The sequence below is a fragment of the Myripristis murdjan genome, chromosome 8 (assembly GCF_902150065.1).
Source record: "Myripristis murdjan chromosome 8, fMyrMur1.1, whole genome shotgun sequence".
In the NCBI taxonomy this organism is placed as follows: domain Eukaryota; kingdom Metazoa; phylum Chordata; class Actinopteri; order Holocentriformes; family Holocentridae; genus Myripristis; species Myripristis murdjan.
The window spans coordinates 684,389-705,693 of record NC_043987.1 but is presented as its reverse complement, the minus strand read 5'-3'; the positions used below and the strand labels follow the sequence as shown (position 1 = coordinate 705,693).

The 21,305-nt window shown below is 40.6% G+C and overlaps 1 protein-coding gene across 3 annotated transcripts in view; it reads left to right on the top strand.

Annotated features, from left to right (window-relative positions):
- The first annotated feature begins 1,532 nt into the window (after positions 1 to 1,532).
- The window catches only part of ift70 (intraflagellar transport 70), a 58,550-nt gene continuing 38,777 nt past the window's right edge, over positions 1,533 to 21,305 (top strand). For all 3 annotated transcript variants that reach the window (XM_030057641.1, XM_030057640.1, XM_030057642.1), the window contains exons 1-12: positions 1,533 to 1,715; positions 2,099 to 2,164; positions 3,100 to 3,309; positions 4,874 to 4,930; positions 6,795 to 6,930; positions 7,029 to 7,133; positions 9,699 to 9,827; positions 14,544 to 14,593; positions 16,797 to 16,949; positions 18,616 to 18,681; positions 19,389 to 19,442; positions 21,219 to 21,284. In XM_030057641.1, coding sequence (XP_029913501.1) covers positions 1,662 to 1,715; positions 2,099 to 2,164; positions 3,100 to 3,309; positions 4,874 to 4,930; positions 6,795 to 6,930; positions 7,029 to 7,133; positions 9,699 to 9,827; positions 14,544 to 14,593; positions 16,797 to 16,949; positions 18,616 to 18,681; positions 19,389 to 19,442; positions 21,219 to 21,284 — 1,146 coding nt within the window. In that variant the 5' untranslated portion in view covers positions 1,533 to 1,661. The remainder of the gene's footprint in view (positions 1,716 to 2,098; positions 2,165 to 3,099; positions 3,310 to 4,873; positions 4,931 to 6,794; positions 6,931 to 7,028; positions 7,134 to 9,698; positions 9,828 to 14,543; positions 14,594 to 16,796; positions 16,950 to 18,615; positions 18,682 to 19,388; positions 19,443 to 21,218; positions 21,285 to 21,305) is intronic.

Sequence of the window (21,305 nt, the reverse complement as noted above, 5' to 3'; positions counted from 1 at the left end):
GAAGAGGAGAAACGTTCAAAAGATAAAGGTATGCAAGTCTCTATGCGTGACGTTAATTGTGCATGTAATGAAACAGTAGCCTATACCCTATTTATTAGCCTCTTGCTAATATGTTGCCACTTAGCCACAGAAGTTTTTTTTTATTTATTTATTTTTTTTTTTGGTTTTTAGTTTTGCTGAACTAGCAACTATTAGAATTTTAGGCATCATGTCATGGAATTAATTTCACCCATAGGCTAGTTTGTGTTTGCAACACAACAAGTGCAAGTTCACATTGGCCTGTTAGTCTGTGGATTTGGTAAACAATACGTCCTGACTGTGGAATTTTTAATTTTTTTTGCTATACGTGGGTCTATGGTAACCTAAATAACTTCCTATACACTGACATGACATTTTGTAAGCTATGTGTGATATAGCTTTATGAGTAATTTCTAGTGTGTTATTCTTAGTTAATAGGATGTTAACAAATGATAGGCCTGATGTGGTGGGGGTGGGGGACGGTTCGCCCAGGGCGCAAAACTAGCCAGGACCGCCTCTGGATCAGTGAAATGAAAAGTAACAATAGAAAACAAGAACTACTAGAAAACACAGTGAACTGAAAGAGTTTGAGTTTTGCTAAAAAGTTTATTTTTTTTTGTATACCTGTGTCTGTGAAATTTCTGTATGACAACTTTGTATTTAAAAGCCTCTAGGCTGTAGTTGTATACATATTTTGAACTTCATATTGCTTTGAGGTGTAGGGTAGATGTCATGGCACTGTTGAAGCAGCATTTTGGAATGATCTTAAAGTCCTTTTTTTTTTAAGTTGCCAACGTGAGATGCTCGTTTGACTTAAAAGACATCATCTGTTATTATGCTGACACCAAATGCAATGCACTTGAATACATAATGAATTTTGTTATCCTACATGCAAAGTTCTGTATTCACAAGCAAAAATTTGCCAAAGCTTCCCCTAAAATTGCACCCTTCCTCTTGGAATTGAAATACTGTACACAGTTAAAACTAGGCTATCCGTCAAATTGATAATAATAAAAGCAATAAGCTCATAAAACATTATGAAACCGTTTTCATCGAAACCTCTGACTGAAATTGTATGTGTTTAATTTTTGCACACCGGCCCAACCGTCACTTTTCCAGCAGAAAAAAATATTTCACCTGACTGCCCAGGGCAACTGCACTGTCAGCTGATAGCTGACCTGCACTCAAATGCAAACTGCAGTTTGCTCTAAAATATGTATTGGCAATATGTAGGGCGGCAGCCTTCCTTAAATTTCGAAATTTAACATATTCTTTCTAACCCTAGATGCGATAGAGTTACTATAGATGCTATTGCACAGTAATAGTTTCTATAGTGTAATATATAGTGTAATAGTTAACTAAGTATGGTCTTGCATTGAAGGACGTGATCACTGAGTGGATGTTTAGGTGCGATTCCTCAAGGACACAGTGAGAGGCAGCAACACACGATGGTGTCTCGTCTACGGGAAATCAGAAGAAGAACAAGAAAGTAGAAGAAGACGAGGCGCATACTGTTGCTAAGTAACAGTTCTGTGCCTATGCAGTCCGCCGTGGGAACAAAACATGAGCTAACACTGAGATGCTAGTGATATTTAGGGAGTAAAAAGTTTTACCTCTTTTTAGACGATAGCATTATTACAGCCATGACGCTGACAACTATAAAAGACGGCGAGTACACGGCCACCATCTACAAACTGGTGAGAATATCGTGGCTTTAGTTGAGGTTAGCGTTAGCTTTCTAGCTTAACGTTAGCTAGCTAGTCCCTTTCCTGCACGCCGAGCTCAGTAATCAGACAGCGTAATGTTCCTCTGGTTATGGACAAAAGAACAGTACCCAACAGAACATTTTACCAGTGATACGTGTGCTTTGGTAAACTCGGTAAACATATAATCCACCAAAGCAGGTCTCATTTAAACAACAGTGTAACTTTTAGAATTGGTTATTGTTGCCGTTCTTGTCATTTTCTCCTTCCCTCTATCATTCACACACTCCTAGTTGCTGTTGGGACGGCTGTGACATATTGCATTTTTCCAGTGCAATATAAAGGCATCTTTACTTATTTCTCTCTCCTTTTCAAAGATTAAAGACTGCCATTATGGAGAAGCAATTCACATTCTAAGCAATGAACTTCAAAAACACACAAAGGTAGGTGTCTGTAAGCTGTTCTTTCTATTTAAAACTAAAGGGATTTATATTCTGCTGTTGTTGATACTGCTGTGTAATACTTTTTTAATATCAGATATCGTCAACATAGTGTTGTCCACCTTTGATAAGATGCATGTGAAACAGTTTATTTGATATGGGTTGGTAGGGTGATATGGGAAGTCCTAAACCTGAATGAAAAGTTATTTGTGTTTTTGTTTGTTTGTTTTTTTTGTACATTGTTTCTTTCTTTCTTTCTTTTTTTTTTTTTTTTAGTTTGTACATCATGGCATACTCTTATCTACTAAATCCCATTCACACACCAACAGGGAATTAACAGGGGAATCAGAATTAGAGCTTATTTCCAGTTCCCACGCCCCGTTCTGCACGCCCTTAAAATGTCTTAAAATGACTTAAATTCAATGTTACAAACACAAGCCCTTAAATGTCATTAAACTGTGTTACATTTGAATATTCATGAGGTCCTAACTTCAGGGTAACCTTTTTTGTCTAATTTATTTTTGTTTTCCCAAGTTCTGTGGAAAAAATAATGGATGGATTTATTACCGCATGACCTACTGTAATACTTACAAAACTTATAACAGTTCATAGAATCATCTAGTTAATAACCTAATATTTTCATGCCAAAAACTGACCTCTGACCTGGATCAAATATATTGTGCTTACCTTTATACTTCCTGCAATGCTTGTTTTCTTAAAGACCCCATGAACTCTTGCTTTCTAAATTTGATGGATTTCCTGTTAAAACAGGATGTTTGGGCGGGACATGGTGCAGAGTTGCAGAGATTTAAAATTCTCTGTTTTACAGGAACTAGAGTTCATGTGAGGTCATTTCATGGGGATCAAGATTGCAACCCTCCCACCCCCCAAATTCTCTGATGACTTGTTAATTAGCTCTTCCTCTCCACATGTTACAGTCAAGGGCAGCCCTGTCTCTACTTGGCTACTGCTACTACCACATCCAGGATTTCCCCAACGCTGCAGAGTGTTATGAGCAGCTCACCCAGCTGCACCCTGAGGTGGAGGAGTACAAGCTGTATTATGCCCAGTCCCTTTATAAAGCCTGTGCCTATCCAGAGGCCACCAAGGCCACCTTTGTGCTGGACAACCCCAACAGTCACACGAAGGTACATGCATATCACACATGCCCAGCTAAGCATGATTAGATGAAAACTAGCCTTTAGCAGCCTAAAATATCCATGTGTCAACTCGAGTCATAGACCTTGTTCATATTGCAGGCAAATCAGATTTGTTTCTCAAATCAGATCTTAGAGGCCACTCACACTGGCAAGTTTTATCCGCGCCCAAGCACGATTGCCCCTAAAATCCGGATTCTTTGACCAGTGTGATCGCTCCGTATCGTGCTTGAATACAGTACACTTCCCCCGCTCTGGCACGGTTGGAGGAGGTGTGCTTCTGCACGGTACGGGCGCATACACGAGCACATGCACGGTCACGCACGCAGTGCGCGGACGTAAATCATGCAACTTTCCTCCTGCCTCTGCAAAATTGTTTAATGTGCGCAGCTTGATTACCGGCGAATGGCCGCGTTGCGCAATCAATAATCAACCATGTTGTCTGTGTCACTGTCCGTTGTGCTGCTGCAACCGCGTATAAACAAAACTCGGTTTATAATGAAAGTACAGCAGTCTGTGTGCGGAGATCCGGCAGACCTGGTGCTGGCCGGCACCGCGTCGGCACCGGCCGGCACTGGCCGCGGCACCGCGCGGTGTGTGGCCACCCGGTCACCCGGTCTGCCGGATCTGCCAGGTGCCGCTCCGGCTGTCAGTTGGACCTTTCTGAAGAAGGAGGAAGTTACCTCCGAAACTGTCAAGGTAAATAAACATCCCATGTCTGATTAAAAGGACCAAAAACGTTTTTTAATTAAAAGGAAGACATGTTGAATGTATTTGAACTATACTGATTTATAATGATGTCGGGCCATGCCTGTTGTGGTATTTCAACGTGATGACGTGCACACCGGGGGCAATCGTGCTTGGGCGCGTTTGGGCTTTAGGTAATGTGAGTGCAGGCCAGCCGGGGACTGGGGAGGGAGGGATTTTGGCTTTAGCACGATACGGGCTCAAACTTGCCAATGTGAGTGGGCCCTTAAAGACAGACTGTCCGCACTGTTATTTGCAAGTGATCAGATCGGATTTGTGTGGTCCAGACATCACCAATGTATCAGCACGGGTTGCTACGGTAACAACGTAGGTATCAGTTTCTATACGCTGATGGTGCGGTTTATCAGCACGGAAGCAGGAGAAATGAAGATGCATCATCTCGCCCTCCAAACAATCACACTGTCAAGTCGCGGTGCAGAACATCTCCATTGCATGAGTCAAATTCAGCAACAGAGGAGGCTGATATTAATTAAAGTATCCATGGTAATAGCAGCTGCTGTCATGCAGCTGCTAGATGCTACTGCTATCTATGCCAATTATGGCGAACAGTATTTCTTTGTGGATGAAATATGGGACAATATTTGTTTTATGGTGTTTTGTCATTTCCACAAAAATGTGGGTAAACATGTTCACGCTTATGAAAATGAAATACTTCAATGAAGACCAAGTTTGGATCAGGACAACGTGTAGCTGAAAGTTCAGGTCACAATGAGCACGAACACTTGGTCCAAGCACCACTTGTTTTCTTTGGTATGACTTTGGCTTCTCCCCACTTTCTCTGGCACAGATGATCAAGCTACAAGCAGCTATCAAGTACAGTGAGGAGGAGTACTCTGCCGCCAAGGTGACGATCTCCCACACATTGGGCTCATGAATGCATGATTTTTATCTTAACTTAATCATACTTTTTTGTGGGACGGGCTTGTATGATTGTGCCATGTTGGATTCAGCAAATGCTTTATTTTCATGACTATTTACATTGAAGGAATCAAAACTATGAATGAACACGTGGAGTTATGTACTTAACAAAGAAAGGTGAAATAACTGAAAACATGTTTTATATTCTAGTTTCTTCAAAATAGCCACCCTTTGCTCTGATTACTGCTTTGCACACTCTTGGCATTCTCTCGATGAGCTTCAAGAGGTAGTCGCCTGAAATGGTTTTCCACCAGTTCCCAGAGGTGTTTAGCACTTGTTGGCCCCTTTGCCTTCACTCTGCGGTCCAGCTCACCCCAAACCATCTCGATTGGGTTCAGGTCCGGTGACTGTGGAGGCCAGGTCATCTGCCGCAGCACTCCATCACTCTCCTTCTTGGTCAAATAGCCCTTACACAGCCTGGAGGTGTGTTTGAGGTCATTGTCCTGTTGAAAAATAAATGATCGTCCAACTAAACGTAAACCGGATGGGATGGCATGTCGCTGCAGGATGCTGTGGTAGCCATGCTGGTTCAGTGTGCCTTCAATTTTGAATAAATCCCCAACAGTGTCACCAGCAAAACACCCCCACACCATCACACCTCCTCCTCCATGCTTCACAGTGGGAACCAGGCATGTGGAATCCATCCGTTCACCTTTTCTGCGTCTCACAAAGACACGGCGGTTGGAACCAAAGATCTCAAATTTGGACTCATCAGACCAAAGCTATTTGACCATGAAGGCCTGATTGGCGCAGTCTCCTCTTAACAGTTGTTCTAGATATGGGTCTGCTGCTAGAACTCTGTGTGGCATTTATCTGGTCTCTGATCTGAGCTGCTGTTAACTTGCGATTTCTGAGGCTGGTGACTCGGATGAACTTGTCCTCAGAAGCAGAGGTGACTCTTGGTCTTCCTTTCCTGGGTCGGTCCTCATGTGTGCCAGTTTCGTTGTAGCGCTTGATGGTTTTTGCGACTCCACTTGGGGACACATTTAAAGTTTTTGCAATTTTCCGGACTGACTGACCTTCATTTCTTAAAGTAATGACGGCCACTTATTTTTCTTTAGTTAGCTGATTGGTTCTTGCCATAATATGAATTTTAACAGTTGTCCAATAGGGCTGTTGGCTGTGTAGTAACCTGACTTCTGCACAACACAACTGATGGTCCCAACCCCATTGATAAAGCAAGAAATTCCACTAATTAACCCTGATAAGGCACACCTGTGAAGTGAAAACCATTTCAGGTGACTACCTCTTGAAGCTCATGGAGAGAATGCCAAGAGTGTGCAAGGCAGTAATCAGAGCAAAGGGTGGCTATTTTGAAGAAACTAGAATGTAAAACATGTTTTCAGTTATTTCACCTTTTTTTGTTAAGTACATAACTCCACATGTGTTCATTCATAGTTTTGATTCCTTCAGTTAGAATCTACAATGAAAATAAAGAAAACGCATTGAATGAGAAGGTGTGTCCAAACTTTTGGCCTGTACTGTATATATATATATATATATATATATATATATACACACACACACACACACCCTATATCTATCTATCTATCTATCTACCTAGAGAGAGAGAGAGAGAGAGAGAGAGAGAGAATGTGTATGTATGTATGTATGTATGTATATACACATATATAGATATAGATAGATAGGTATGTATAGATATAGATATACAGTATGTATCTAACCCTAACCCAACAGCGCGAGGGACAGAGTCTGGCAAGCTCAGCCCTTGCTGTTCCATTTTCTGCAAACAAAACACACACATCCATTCTGCCTATGTGTGTTTACAGACACTCGTGGACCAGCTGCCTCAGGATGATCCAGACTACGATGTGGATGTAGGCTGTCTGCTTTATCAGGAGGAGGAGTATGAGGAGGCCTGCAAGAAGTTCATGTCTGCCATGCAGGTGTTGGGATACCAGCCAGGTAGGCCAGCATCACTGATTGCTTCACTGCTGCTGGCTTTGCTTGGCACCATAATCCCATAGTTACACTTTACATTTTCTGTTTTCTCCCACTCTCAGAGCTGTCCTACAATATTGCCCTGTGTCACTACAGTCTGAAGAACTACACCCAGGCCCACAAATACATCCGAGAGATCATAGAGCGAGGCGTCAGGGATCATCCTGGTAAAACCATACCACTGTCAGCTGATGTGACTGTGTTGGCTCCAGTGTAGTTATTTAAACTGGATTTACATGACAAAAGTCTCACTATTTTTGTTCTAATCAATTAAAATAAGAGTGTCTTTGCAGCTCTACTTGCCATTAGTTGAATTTGTGACAAACATATCCATAAGGCCTGATTGTAAACACACTATATAGACCAAATATATCAGCTTGCACATGTTGCCCTGCAGTGTTGTAATGTAACGAAGTACAAATACTTCGTTACTGTACTTAAGTAGAATTTTCACATATCTGTACTTTACTTCGTTATTTATATTTCTGACAACTTTTACTTTTACTCCACTACATTTCCGAAATAAAATGTGTACTTTTACTCCGATACATTTCTCTTAACCACCTTCGTTACTCGTTACTTCAAAATAAAAGTTGAGTTGGTGACGTAATTTCTGTTTGTTATCGTTTCAACCACGACCGCCAAGTGCGAAGAAGAAGCTCCGCCACCGGACACAGTGGGTAACCGGCTGCCCATATATGAATCGCCGCAGGCTTTCTATGTTTTTTTGGCAGCATCTTTGTGATTTTTTGTGCATTCGTTGGTGAGTGCTGAAGGAGTCGGGCTTTAATTTGCGGTTGCCCTCGTTCGCCCTGCGTCCCATATGAAGCTGCACGTCAAACCAGACTTTACAGACAAGCCCTCAAGGTGTGTCTGAACTTGGTGCCTGAAAGTGCTTCATCTTCTGGCAGTCTGCCTCGGTTATGGCTTGGTGGTGGGAAGATTTGTCACGTCCTTCTCGGCGGAGTTTCTTTACCACACCGGTGAAAACATTGTTGCTGGTGGTGAATTCAGCGTCTTTTAACAGACACCAAGCACCTCCTCCAACCACTCATCCAGGCTCAGGCCACCCAGCAAATCAAAATTCACCACAAAGTCTGACATTTTGTTCACAAAAGTCTTGAAACAAATGGAACCAAACGAGGAAGTGGAGCGCAGAGTAGTTGGTTGCTAGGCAACGCTCTATCCGTTTACAGTGGTGCAGGGATATTTTGTGCTGCGGTCTGCCAGTGGGTTACACTGATTTTACAACGGCATGGAATGCGGCTCAGCCAATCACATTTAAGGATGGGAAGCACCCGTTTTATAATTTCAAATAATAACTCGCGCTCGTGACAGTTGTTGCCAGTTGCCAAGTTCAGTTTGTCCAAACAGGGAGGCTGAGAGACAGAGAGAGCTGTTGATGGTGACAGAAGTTTAACAGTAATGTTAAAAAGTTGAAGCTTTTTTCTCCTGTACCCGGGTTGCTTTTACTGTAAGGAAGCCACAATAAATTCATTATCAAAATTCTAACCGCTCACTTTGTTTAAATACTTTTACTTTTACTTCTAATACTTAAGTACAGAAAATATCAGAAAATTACTTTTGATACTTAAGTACAATAAATGTCAGGTACTTTAAGACTTTTACTCAAGTAATATTCTAAAAGGTGACTTTAACTTCTACCAAAGTCATTTTCTGGTGAGATACTTGTACTTTTACTCAAGTATCGCTTTCAAATACTTTATACAAGACTGTTGCCCTGTCTACATGTACTGTAAACACGCGTGCATACCTCATTAGGCACATCAAGCAGTTGACAGGAAACTTTTCAACCCATCCAAAAGACAAAAGGTTGTAAAATAGAATTCATATTTAACAGACTATTTTCAATATAATATTTCATTAAATATTAAGCAAATATATGTTCTTGTTTCTTGGATTGCATTGCTACTTTTAGAATTACAACACCCTTTCCAACCTAATTTCTATGTTCCAGCTCATACTAACAATAATCTACATTGATAGATGGATGTTTGCGAGGCCAGTGAGACTTCACATTGATGGCACAACATCTTTTGTTTAGAAAAGATACTAGTAACGATTAGGGACAAAGAAACAATGGAAAAAAATGTTATGAGACCTAACATTAGCCAGCTGACAACAGGTATTTTTTGCTTGCTTTTTTGGTAAGTAGCTACTAATAATGACTATAGGCAATGTTTTAATTAGTGTGTTGATGTTAAGATGCACATAAATGTGTTATTTGTTATCTGTCATTCATTCCGTGTGTCAAATGAAAAATTCTGCAAGTGTTGCTTAACAAGTTGATGGACTTTGTTATGCCAGTATTTCTAATACAATTGTAAAGAAATCATTAAGAACATGCCATTTTAGAAATGTAAACAGTGTCAAAAAAACGAAACATGGAAATTTGTAGAAAACGGCTTATTTCTTCTTTTAAAAACTTGTGTAGGGGAAGAACCCTGCTCTGTTTGAATTTTGGATTTTCAGCCCAGACATTTATTGGGTTTGGAATCACAAAATTCTATCTGAATCCAGTTTGGGATACTGGGATCCAGCCTTGGTTAAAATTTGATTAATCTGACTTCTCTAATTAAATAGCTAACTTCAAAAATCTATTCAGCCATATGGAAAGATCTGTATTACATTATCTGAGGAACACATTTGGGACCAAATGGAATAAAAATTAAGTGAAACAATAGAGATTAACATTGATGTCTTGGTTCCAGAGCTAAGCGTTGGGATGACGACGGAGGGCATAGATGTCCGCAGCGTTGGGAACACCCTGGTGCTGCACGAGACTGCCCTGGTTGAAGCATTTAATCTCAAAGCTGCCATCGAATACCAACTGAGAAACTGTAAGAACCTCTCTCCTACACTTCTGTAGCCTCTGATACTTAGAATACAACATAAAAATAGGAGGGTGGAGGAAACTCAAATTTCATTAGCAGAAAATGCCAGCAAAAACATGTCACACTATTGTATACAAGGGAACCAAAATTGACTTTCCAGGAATGACACTGATACCGATAATTAGTAACACAGATTTTGTTTTGAATTCACAAACATTTAATGAACTTTATTATATTAGTAAAAAAAAAAAAAAAGACAATTACCAGAAATTTAGGAAAAAAAGGATCATCAGCAAAAAACAATCACCTGAAAATAAAAAATACAAGTTTATTATACTTAAAAATATATTAAAATGTCAGATCAGTGATCTGGATTGATTAGATATCATGTGTTTAAATAATTGAGGCTCACCTGTTCAGACACCTTTCACGAACATTTCAACCAAGTAAAACTAAAATGAAAATAGTTAATAGTACTTATCTGGCAGCATGCTACAATTTTTAATGGTCGCTGGTTCCTGATTGATTGGTAACAGAAAACAATGGATAGTGAAAATACAGAGGGACATCGAGCCATATTTCAAGGTAAAACAACATTTGATCACCTGTTAGCTACCATTAGACAAAAGCAAATGTTAGCATTCAACCATTATCTATATAGCTAACGTTAGCATTCAGTGGTATTACATGATATGGTAGGAAAGGCATGAATTAATTATTAAATATAAATGAACACCTTGGACTCATTTCGTGTGTAACTGCACAAGCTAAACTCTGGAAGTTAAACACACTGGATGTGATCAAGCTTGCAGTGTGACGTCCTGCTATGTTTCAGCCCAAACTCAGAAATATTCTGGTTAACTCGGTAACATTATGTGATGTTAGGCTCACTGGAACACATAATTAAATTACAAGCTTTAGTAACTGGACTTATGTTAAAAAAATGCCCACAGCCAGAGAAAGGCTATTCGTGGTCCAAAAACTGGTCGATTCAACAAGACTGACAGGAGGGTGTGCGATTTTGTGAATGAGAAACGTCGTGAAGGACTGCCCATTACGAGGGCTGTGATGCAGCAAAAATCACTTGAAGTTGCCACAGAGCTCAACATACCCCGCACTGAGTTTAAAGCTAGCATGGGCTGGTGTCGCAGAATGTCCATATAAAAAGTATATTTCCAAAAAAGGGTCTTGCAAAACATGGGTCGTCTTAAAATCGGGGTCATCTTATATTCAGATCAATACGGTAAATATTTTTCAAGCTTTAGGTCCTGCTTGAATTCACAGTAAAAATCACATGAACTCATACTCTGTAGCCCATAATGCCAACTTTGAAAAAACTGGTCTTTTAACTTTTGTTCAACAAACATTTTAAGCCATTTGATGTTGTCACAACTTTTCTCCCTCCAGATATAGGATAGGCCACATTCATCTAGAATGTTTTGCACAGACTTAATCCAAGGTGCGGTATAAATGCCCGACATAGCTAAGTTGAACAAGCAATTATACATCACTTTACTAAGTTTTGTTTCTTTACCATTTAGCAGATTCCCCCAATAACTGATCATTCTTTTCTTGATATCGATGTGCAGTGGGTAACGTCCCAATTCACCATAGACCATGTTTGAGCATGTTGACATTCTGACCCTCAGAGTATACTTCAGATGTAATTTCTCCAAAATTTCAGCTTTTTCAACCCCCCAAACTTAACAGGCATACAGCATAACGGGTGAGACAAGTCTATCGAAGAGTTCTAACCTAATGTCAATAGGCAAGTTGAATTTTCTACATTTACACAATAAAGCGAACATGGCTCTAGAGGCCCTTTTATGAAGGTCTTCAATAGCTATTTTGAAAGAGCCGTTGAAATTAAAAACAACACCTAGGTATTTAAAGCTGTGGACAGCTTCTAATACCTCCCCGTCACAGAAAAAATGACAATTTTTAACATCAGTTTTGTGACGGCCAAATACTGTGACTTTTGTTTTACTACTATTTATTTTCAATTTCCATTTTTTACAGAAGCAGCACATGTGGTCTATAGCTTTTTGTAAACCTTCTTTTGAGGTGGCCATAGCTATGGAGTCGTCTGCGTACAGAAGGACCAATATTTTGATGTAGCTATCAATTATGTTATCACCACAGCTAGCAGGCTCGCATTTGTTTTGAAACAAGTACTCTTCTAGGTCATTTATAAAAAGTGCAAATAATATTGGGGAGAGATTTTCTCCTTGTCTTACTCCCGTTAGACTCACAAAAAAATCAGATTTAGCTCCATCCATAAAGACACATGACTTGATATGGTTATACATATTCACGATGACGTTGTATATTCTCCCAGTTATGCCTACATTCTGAAGTCTGAACCAAAGTGCATCTCTCCATACCAGATCAAAAGCTTTGCTATAGTCTATGAAGCTGCAATACAATTTCTTTTTCTTCAGAATGAACAGGTCTATAAAATGTTTTAGTACAAAAATATGATCAGTGGTGGAATACCCATTCCGGAACCCAGCCTGGTTTTCATGCAGTATACTATTATCTTCACAGAACTTGTACAGTCTAGTGTTCAGGAGGTTGGTAAATAGTTTACCAAAACAACTGAGCAGGGTGATGCCTCTATAATTATTACAGTCATCTGTTTCCCCTTTCCCCTTGTAGATTGGTACAATAAGTCCAATGACCCAGTTTTTGGGGATATCCCCTGTGCACAGTATTTTGTTAAACAGCTTCACATAGACAGGTAAGAAGATTTTGGCAGTGCTCTTAATATACTCATTTAACACCTGGTCTATACCGGCAGCCTTGCCACTTTTGAGACTAGCAATGCCATCAGTAACCTCTTCTTCTGTGAAGTCCGAGTTTAAAGCCACAGTGTTAAAAGCAGTTTCACTATTGCCCACCATTGGTTCTGGCTGTTCCCTAAGCTTTTAAAGTGCTCATAGAAATCTGTTAGCTGCACTGGTACGCCATGATCATTTTTACTGTAAGACAACATTTTCCAGTATTTCTTGGGGTTTTTGGTCTTCATTTCCCTAAGTTTCTTGTTAAAATTATTACTGTATGCCTTCCGTGTCCTAGCCATTTCTTTTTTATATTCTTTACTTCTAGTCTTTAAGGACTCCAAACTCTCAATACTTTTAAGCTGATTGTGTCTCTTCTTTGCTTTAAAATAAGCCTGTCTTTTGTGTCTACATTCAGAGTTAAACCAGGCAGTTCTTTTCACATATGCCCCTTTTATACAACCTGTTGTATAATGACCAATAAACTTCCTTGTATCCTTGTATCCTTGTATGACTGCCAAGTCACCTTAATCACAGCAAATGACTCCCAGGATGTCAAGGTGTGACCTGCCCACATAGGCTTTAAAGCAGGGAAACTCTCTACATGGTTTCTGTGGTCATGAAAATCATGGAAAAGTCATGAAATTTGAAAATGTGTTTTCCAGCTGTAGAAGAGAGAGAAATTGATAGCACGGCATGAGAAGAAAGCAGAGGCTGTCAAGAGGGAGATGAAGGAGCACCTGGTGAAAACTGACCGATTTCCCTTTCATCTTCACAAGCAGTGAAGATTTTCTCATACTTGTGACACATTATTACACTTTTCAAACAGGGGTGATGACAGGGTGGGAAGTAGCAACTAGGTTGGCTGGAGCCTGTATTAAGCATCCATTCTGTCAGGACAGGGAACTCCTCCATGTGTAGCATTTCTTTACTGAGACAGCAGGAAGGATAAGTTAGTCTGGGCGTGATTTGAAACAAAACCTTTAGGTAGAGTTGAGTCTCAAGTGTAGAGCATGAGTAGCAGAATCAATATATGCATACATTTTTGAAAAAAACTGATGACCTAAGCTTTGAAGTTGCAGTTTCATAGAACTCCCATCTCGTCATGTGACAAGAACTCACAAAACGTCCTCAAATATTCATGTACAGTCATCAGATAAGTAAAAAAGAGCTCTGGGTTTATTTTATTGGGTCTTTTCACAATTTATTCCGTTTTACCTCAAGTTATTCATGGTTGATTTTTTTTTTTTTTTTTTTAAAGGGACTGAAATTATGAACAATTTCTAAAGATCAATTTTGGTGTGAATAGTGTGGTCAAGGCAATGACCAATGCCATATGTTTTTGGCCAAAAAATAATGTAAGTATTCAGTTTTTCCCCACAATGTTATTTTGTCAAGATGGAAAATCATCTGAAGCATCACTTGTATCTGGGGATGCTAAAACTCTATTGAAATTAGAATAATACTAATAATATTAAGAGATAAAACATATTCCATGCATACCTGTCCATACTTGTTCACGTAGACCAGTGGTCCCCAACTCAGTCCTCCATGACTCCCTGTCCTGCAGGTTTTTGTTTCAGCTCTGCTCTTTCACACCTGATCCATTTAAGGGCTTCATGCTGATTAGTTGAAACAGATCTACCTGAACAGGGTGTGACGGTATGTGACCTTACTTGGGTCAGGTGTGCAAGAGTAGAGCAATTTTCTTGTCACTTTTTATATTATATTCTGGTAATTGTTTTTGGTACTTTGTTCATAGTATTTTTCCAAGGGTTTTGAAAGAAATCAAGTGGATTTGCTCAGGTTTCTAAGGGTTAAGGCTGATTTAGATAAATCTCTATCCTGCTGAGGCAAGTGTGTGAGAAGAACTGGCATGCACTGCTGCTTATTGTTTGTTTTGTTTTTTTTTTGTTGTTTTTTTTCATCTGAATTCCTGCAGTGGAAGGAGCTCAGGAGGCTTTGACAGACATGCCCCCAAGATCGGAAGAGGTAACTCTGCCATTGGCCATTCATTCTCACTTTACAGTGGGTGTGACTGTGTTTGGGGGTGTAATTTTGTCTCTTGCCACCTGTACACTGTGTGCAGTTATTCTGTTGTAATCTGTATTAAGGCTGCCTGGGCATGCTCCACTAATGGCCCTTTTCCACTAGTACCTACTCAGCTCGACTCGACTCGGCTCGCCTCTACTCGCCTCGACACGGTTTCAGTGGTTTTCCATTACAATTGAGTACCACCTCACCGTGGGTGGAGTCGTCATAGCAAGGCAGCACACCGTCCAGCTCTCTCTGGTTTCTTTTGGCCGCCACCAAGCACAGAAAAGTCTCCACCTCTTCATTTGACCATGGTACCGGTTTGCTTGCCATTTTCCAACTTTGCCAACTTCAGCGATGATCAATGCGCATGGTCGCTGTTGCCGTTTTTTTTGTTTGTTTGTTTGTTTGTTTTTAAATGCCGGGTTTGGTTTTTGTGAAGGAGTCGTTCTCATGTGTCGTCACTCCCTGTCCAATCAGTGGCCTGCACAATGCTTACGTCACATTTCGGCTCGACTCAGCTCGCTTGGAACCCCGGCCGAGGAGGTCCCAAAATAGTACCTTCTACCAGGTACTACCACCTAATGGAAAAGCTTACAAACCGAGTAGAGTTGTGCCGACTAGGTAATAGTGGAAAAGCGCCATAACAGGCTGTAGACAGCACAGAGTAATAGAATAACATGGTAACAAGCCCTGAGGCTTGTTACCATGTGATAGAGGTAATGATAATGGTTTGTCACTGAAACTGCTCCACTAAAATGTGGAGATGGGGTACACTCCTTGAGCCAGTCAGTGAAAGGCTGCTAGGGTACTGACTGCAAAGTGTGGAAGGTTGTGTGCGCAGGCTGCAAGATATACAATTACCGCCCCCCAGTGAAATTTAATAATAGTGCATCCTGTCAGTGGTGGGAGAGAATGGGAATAACATTATGGAAGATGCATTTTATTTTTAGTGGGATAGTTCACCCATTTTGACAAATTTTATGCTGCAAACTGGCTGGATACTCCAAATTCTAACTGTTAACCTCCTGCTGCTGAGGTAGACTTTTTCCTGACTAACATTCTTAAAAATAATCCATACAGAGAAGGTTTCACTTTATAAGCGTTGCTTATTGAAATTATAAAAATTGAACCATAATTCAAATTAGAGCCAACTCATGGTACACGTCCACAGCATCAGTCATTGCCATCAGAGTCGTGTTTTGTTTCAAGAGACGAGGCTTCATGTTAGCATCTCCTCATTTGCATAAATTTGACTAGAAAATAAATTTGTCTTGGCTACTTTATGCAAAATAGTGGTGTCCGAGATCCGAGTTGTTCATAAATGATAAATTCCACTGGCGAGAGCAGCCAAATGGAGACCGTCAGAGCAGGGAGCGGAGTGCGCTGAGCGTTTTGCACGGGTTTAAATTTTATTGGGGACCCACTCAAAAGACTGCCTTGGGTCCCCCAGACTATCCATCCATCCATTGTCCAAATCGCTTATCCTCACAAGGGTCGCGGGGGGTTGGTAGAGCCTATCCCAGCGCTCATTTTGCGGAAGGCAGGGAAACACCCCGGACAGATCGCCAGTCCATCGCAGGGCATCCCCCAGACTATGCTTAACATTTTGAGTGGATTAAAATGGTAATTTTTAACCCCTTGTCTAGACTGCAGTTACATCAGATGTGTTTTTACTCGCACGTCTCACGCAGCAGATAGGCTCTGGTTTTAATTTTTTTCAACTATCTGCATCAGCTTTATGCAAGCTTGCCTCTCACCGTCGTAACCGTGACCCAAAGCGTTTTTTATGCTTCAAGTTGATTTCGTTCCATTTTACGTGCCAGCCGCAGTTGTTGTGTATTGGGCTCTGAGCACATCCAGTACGCATGTGACCTATCTTCTACACTATGCCTGAATGCCTCCACAGACGGCACACTCACTTCTGCTGCACTAAATGGGATGCTCACGCTACATTTGCGGTCTTGACAAGGGGAGTTCCCCTCAGTGACAGAAGACTAGTAGTTAGCCTTTGGACCATCTGGCCAATATCCAACATTGAGGAACCATGAGGGGAAGATAGCACCACCAACCACAGCTAGGAGATTAGTGAAATTACCACATATGTCAAAATGTAGAAAGTGTGCTATTCCGTGTTTTGGTTAACATATTTGTGCTGCAGGAGTTAGACCCAGTGACGCTCCACAACCAAGCTCTGATGAACATGGACAAGAAGCCATCTGAGGGTTTTGAAAAGCTGGCCTTCTTGCTGCAGCAGGTTCCCTTCCCCCCGGTCACATTTGGAAACCTGCTGTTGCTCTACTGCAAATATGAGGTAAACAGCTAGAATGAAAAAATCTTATCACTGCTGCCCAGTATTTCAGCGACTAGCTCAGTGTGAGCACAGACTCCCCAATGCACAACTATAAATATACCTATGGAGGCTGCAGACTATGGCAATACTTCAGTGATAGAATTTCACCTTTAACATTTTTCAACACGACTCCAAATCCCCATCAGCTCAACGGGTTCGGTGTCACCAAAGCCAGCATACTAGAAATGCAGTGCCAGGTTCCCCTGCCATTTTGTTTTTTTGCTGGCTCAAAGACTTGGAGAAAGACAACAAGTTGTAGAGGCAAATCAGAGATTACTGGAACATATTCTGAAACCCTAAAGAAAGAGAAAAAAAACTCTTGAGATTTTGTTTTCTGGACTAACACAGCCATTGGTAGTCACCTCACAAGTCTGTGGAAATGTGAAAATGCAATTCTACATTATTCCCTTCCATCCACACTAAAACAGCAGTTTCATTCACCAAAAACAAAGCTTCTTCAAAACACTCTCCAAAGCAGAACAATTTGAAAATGCTTCTTTGGTGTTACATGATGTACAGGGCTTTTTTTTTTTTTTTTTTTTTTTTTTTGTGTGTGTGTGTGTGTGTGGCAACAATTTGACATAAGTTAGCATTTAACAAATAATCTTCTGATTTTCAGCGAAGCACATGGGTAGATCCACCAATAGTGTATTGTTATCAGTTTTTTTTAAACACACAGGGGAAAGGTGTTCAAAATTTTACTTGCAGATATTACTATAAAAATTCACACGTTGATTACACACACAAAGATAAGAAAAAAAAGTCAATTACAACTTCTTTGAATTATTCTGTTTACACATGCATATCACACATTATCTGATTTGATATGGGCTAATATGGAATAAAGGCCAGAACAGATATTTAAACATTGAATTAAAAAGTTACTATAGCTATAAATTTTTCTCTGTAAATTCCTCATTAAATGTTTTGATTTTTTTTTTTTTTTTTTTTTTTTTTGTATTTTATATCAAGCCTTTGTTTTTGCACTGTACTCAATATCACAAGTAAAGTTTGCCCATATGTCTGTTTCCTTCCAAACTTCCCATCCAAGAGCTGTGTTTTCATTTGCCTTATTTTTGTATGTCTTGGTTATTGTTGTGCTATTGACAAAAACTTTCTGTTATAATTTTAGCCAACCAAATAAACATTGGTAGGCATCCTGTTATATGAAGTGCTTTATAAAATGTATATGTATATATAACCTATATGATGTACTGACATCTTAAGAATGAAAAATACTTCTAATACATGGCAGTTCACCCTTCTAAAAAACTCATAATTCTTGATATGTGGGTATCACATAAGGGGGATGTCACCCAGCCCCCACCCCGTGTTAAATATGTCAGCATTTTCCACCACCATATGTGCCATTGAGGCTTTGCACAGGGAGTAACAGTGCTTTGTTTTGTAAAAGGCTTTGGAGCCATGTGGTCTGAGCCATAATGGAAAACTAAAGCACAGGTGCAGGCTCAGAGATAGGTCTGTGTCTTCCATTAAAATCGTATTAATGGCACTGCAGGAATCAATCCCTCTAACCCCCTCTGTCTCTCTGTCTCTCTCTCTCTCTCTCTCCCTCACTCTCTCTCTCTCCTTTTCTGTCCTACTGCCTCCCACTCTCAACTCACAGTACTTTGACCTGGCGGCTGACGTTTTGGCTGAGAATGCCCATCTCACCTACAAGTTCCTCTCCCCAGTAAGTTACACTCCTCATTTCACACTAGGGTTAGATTGATACATCAGGCTGATATTGGTCTTTGATTGAATATCAGATGAGCCAGTCATTATCATCTGCCCCTGATATGATGGATTTGGTGCAGGTTCATGTATTTTAATTTTGGGGGGAATTTTTCTTGGCAGTGCAAATGATCATTGTAGAACAAAATAATGTTTATTGGTGGATTTGATCCCAAAAACTGTAACAGCTGTGCTTGCTGCACCCCATCAATAGCAATGTTTAGCTGTCACCACTAGAAGGCACCGGTTGATTATTTCTGTCCTGTCCCTAGCAATTAGGCCTACAAACTAAGAATGTTTTCATTTTTGATTAGTTTGTGGATTATTTTTTTGTCTAATCGTTTAATCTGTAAAATAAGACAAGCTTCACATTTTTGTTGACCAATGACACTGACTGAAGTAACTGCTGCACATTGATTTGTGCCGATGCACATATAATGCTTGATGTGGTGTGGCAATTAAAATCCGTGGTATATCAGTACAAACAGTAGCGTCAAATCTATTACATTGCTTATATCTCTACCGGTGTTCCATTTATGCCATTTGTACCACCCACTACCGTATACACGCCTTGCTAACTTGCACACTGCTCCATATTTCTGTAGATTTCTGTAGAAGATTTGTAGACTTGATATTAATGATGACATGTATTTCTGTCATCCTCAGTACCTTTATGAGTTCCTGGATGCCATGCTGACTTGCCAGACAGCACCAGAAGAGGTACAGTAATGCTTCTGAGGAGGGAAGAAATCCATAACATATAATCTTCTTTGAAGCATTTCTCTAGCAGATCTCTAGCAAAAGCCTTTGCTTTCTGTTGGTCCCAGTGAAACAGCATCAAAACTAACATTCTGTGGCACCAAGAAATAACTGTTTTCATTTTTGAAACTGCGAAGGACTTCATTACCCAGAAATCCTGCAACATGACATTACTGAACAGTGTCCTCCTTGGACCTGATTGTCTCTTTAGTATATAGGGCCCTATCTTGTGCCACCCGCTATCCGCTGCCACGACCCGCTACCCGCAAATTGCGGATTTAGGATCTTCCGCTATCCCTAAACGGTATCTTGCGCCACCCGCTACCCGCTATCCGTTATGCCGACTGCATCATTTGCGCCTGGAGGTGCGTCGTGGGCGTGTTTCATGCGCTATCCCTAAAGTTGCTATCTTGCGCACACACTTTAGGGATAGCGGATAGCGGGTGGTCAGGACCACCCGCTATCCGCTTTCCCTGAAGTTTGGGCTGTTAGGAGAGCGCGCCCAGGCGGATTCAATGCGCGCCCCGACGGAGCCTCGCCACGCTCACGGTCGGACTGATACCGGGACGCCGCCGGAATGGACGGAGTATATTACTCATATAGACTGTTTAGAGGAAAGACTGTTTTAATTGGACACTTACGCCAGCACGTTTTATTGTTTTATCATAAGCCAGCAGCTGTGCTATATTTTTATTTTTAATATTTTATTTGCCCAATCTACCTTGTCAATAAATTAGTTTACACATAGTTCCACCTCTGCCTCTTGTGTGTGTGTGGTGTGACCCGGGGATTTTACTCAATCAGTACAACCTTGTGATACGTCCACTTGGACACATGTGGCTCCACCTCCCGAATTAACTCGCCTATAATATAATATATAATATGTATATAAAGCCAACTTGCTTTAGCCTCAGTAGAAGCCTTGAGGAAATCTACCTCCCTCTCTCCATCGCGGGTTTAGGATTTAGGATTTAGGATAGCGCATCCTGCCCTTAAAGGCAATGGCACCTGGCACACTGATTGGTTTAACTGGCGTAACGCCCAAAACACGCCTATACATAATATAGCGGGTAGCGGAGGTGTTTTGCGGATAGCGGGAGGTGCACAAGATAGCAACCTTTACGGGGGAACGCCTCTTCCTAAATCCTAAATCCGCAAATAGCGGGTTTAGGGAGTCTGGCGCAAGATAGGGCCCATACTGTTTTGGAGTTGATGAGGATGTTCAATATTTGCCACTTTTACGTTTGGATTGATCACTTCATTTTGAAAATGTCCTTCCAGTGTTCATACTGACACTAACATTTCATTTAAGCAAATTAGGTTAAAGTTCAGTGTCTCACATAGTTGGGATGGGGCATTTTTTCTCTTGTTTTGATTGAGGCTGATGAGACAGGTATATTTTTAAATCTTATTTTCTGTCATTTTCATTTGAAAGGGTTTTCCGGTATAGTTGTTTATTTGAGTTGAAGGAAAACAATCACTGTGTTTATTATTCATGAATGAAATTGTGCCTCCCCATTCCCAAAAACATTACCATACATTATTTCAGTACCCTGGGTTTTGTGTCTGTAAATATACAATGTGAAGTGTTAATGCTCAGTTTTCAACTTCAAATTGTGCCTCCCCATTCCCAAAAACATTACCATACATGATTTCAGTACCCTGGGTTTTTGTGTCTGTAAATATACAATGCGAAGTGTTAATGCTCAGTTTTTTAACTTTACTGTTATTCCACAGGCATTTAGGAAGCTGGATGAGATGAATGGCAAACTTACGGAGCAGTTACGCAAGCTGGCCAAGCAGGTTGTTTACCTCATTTATGCA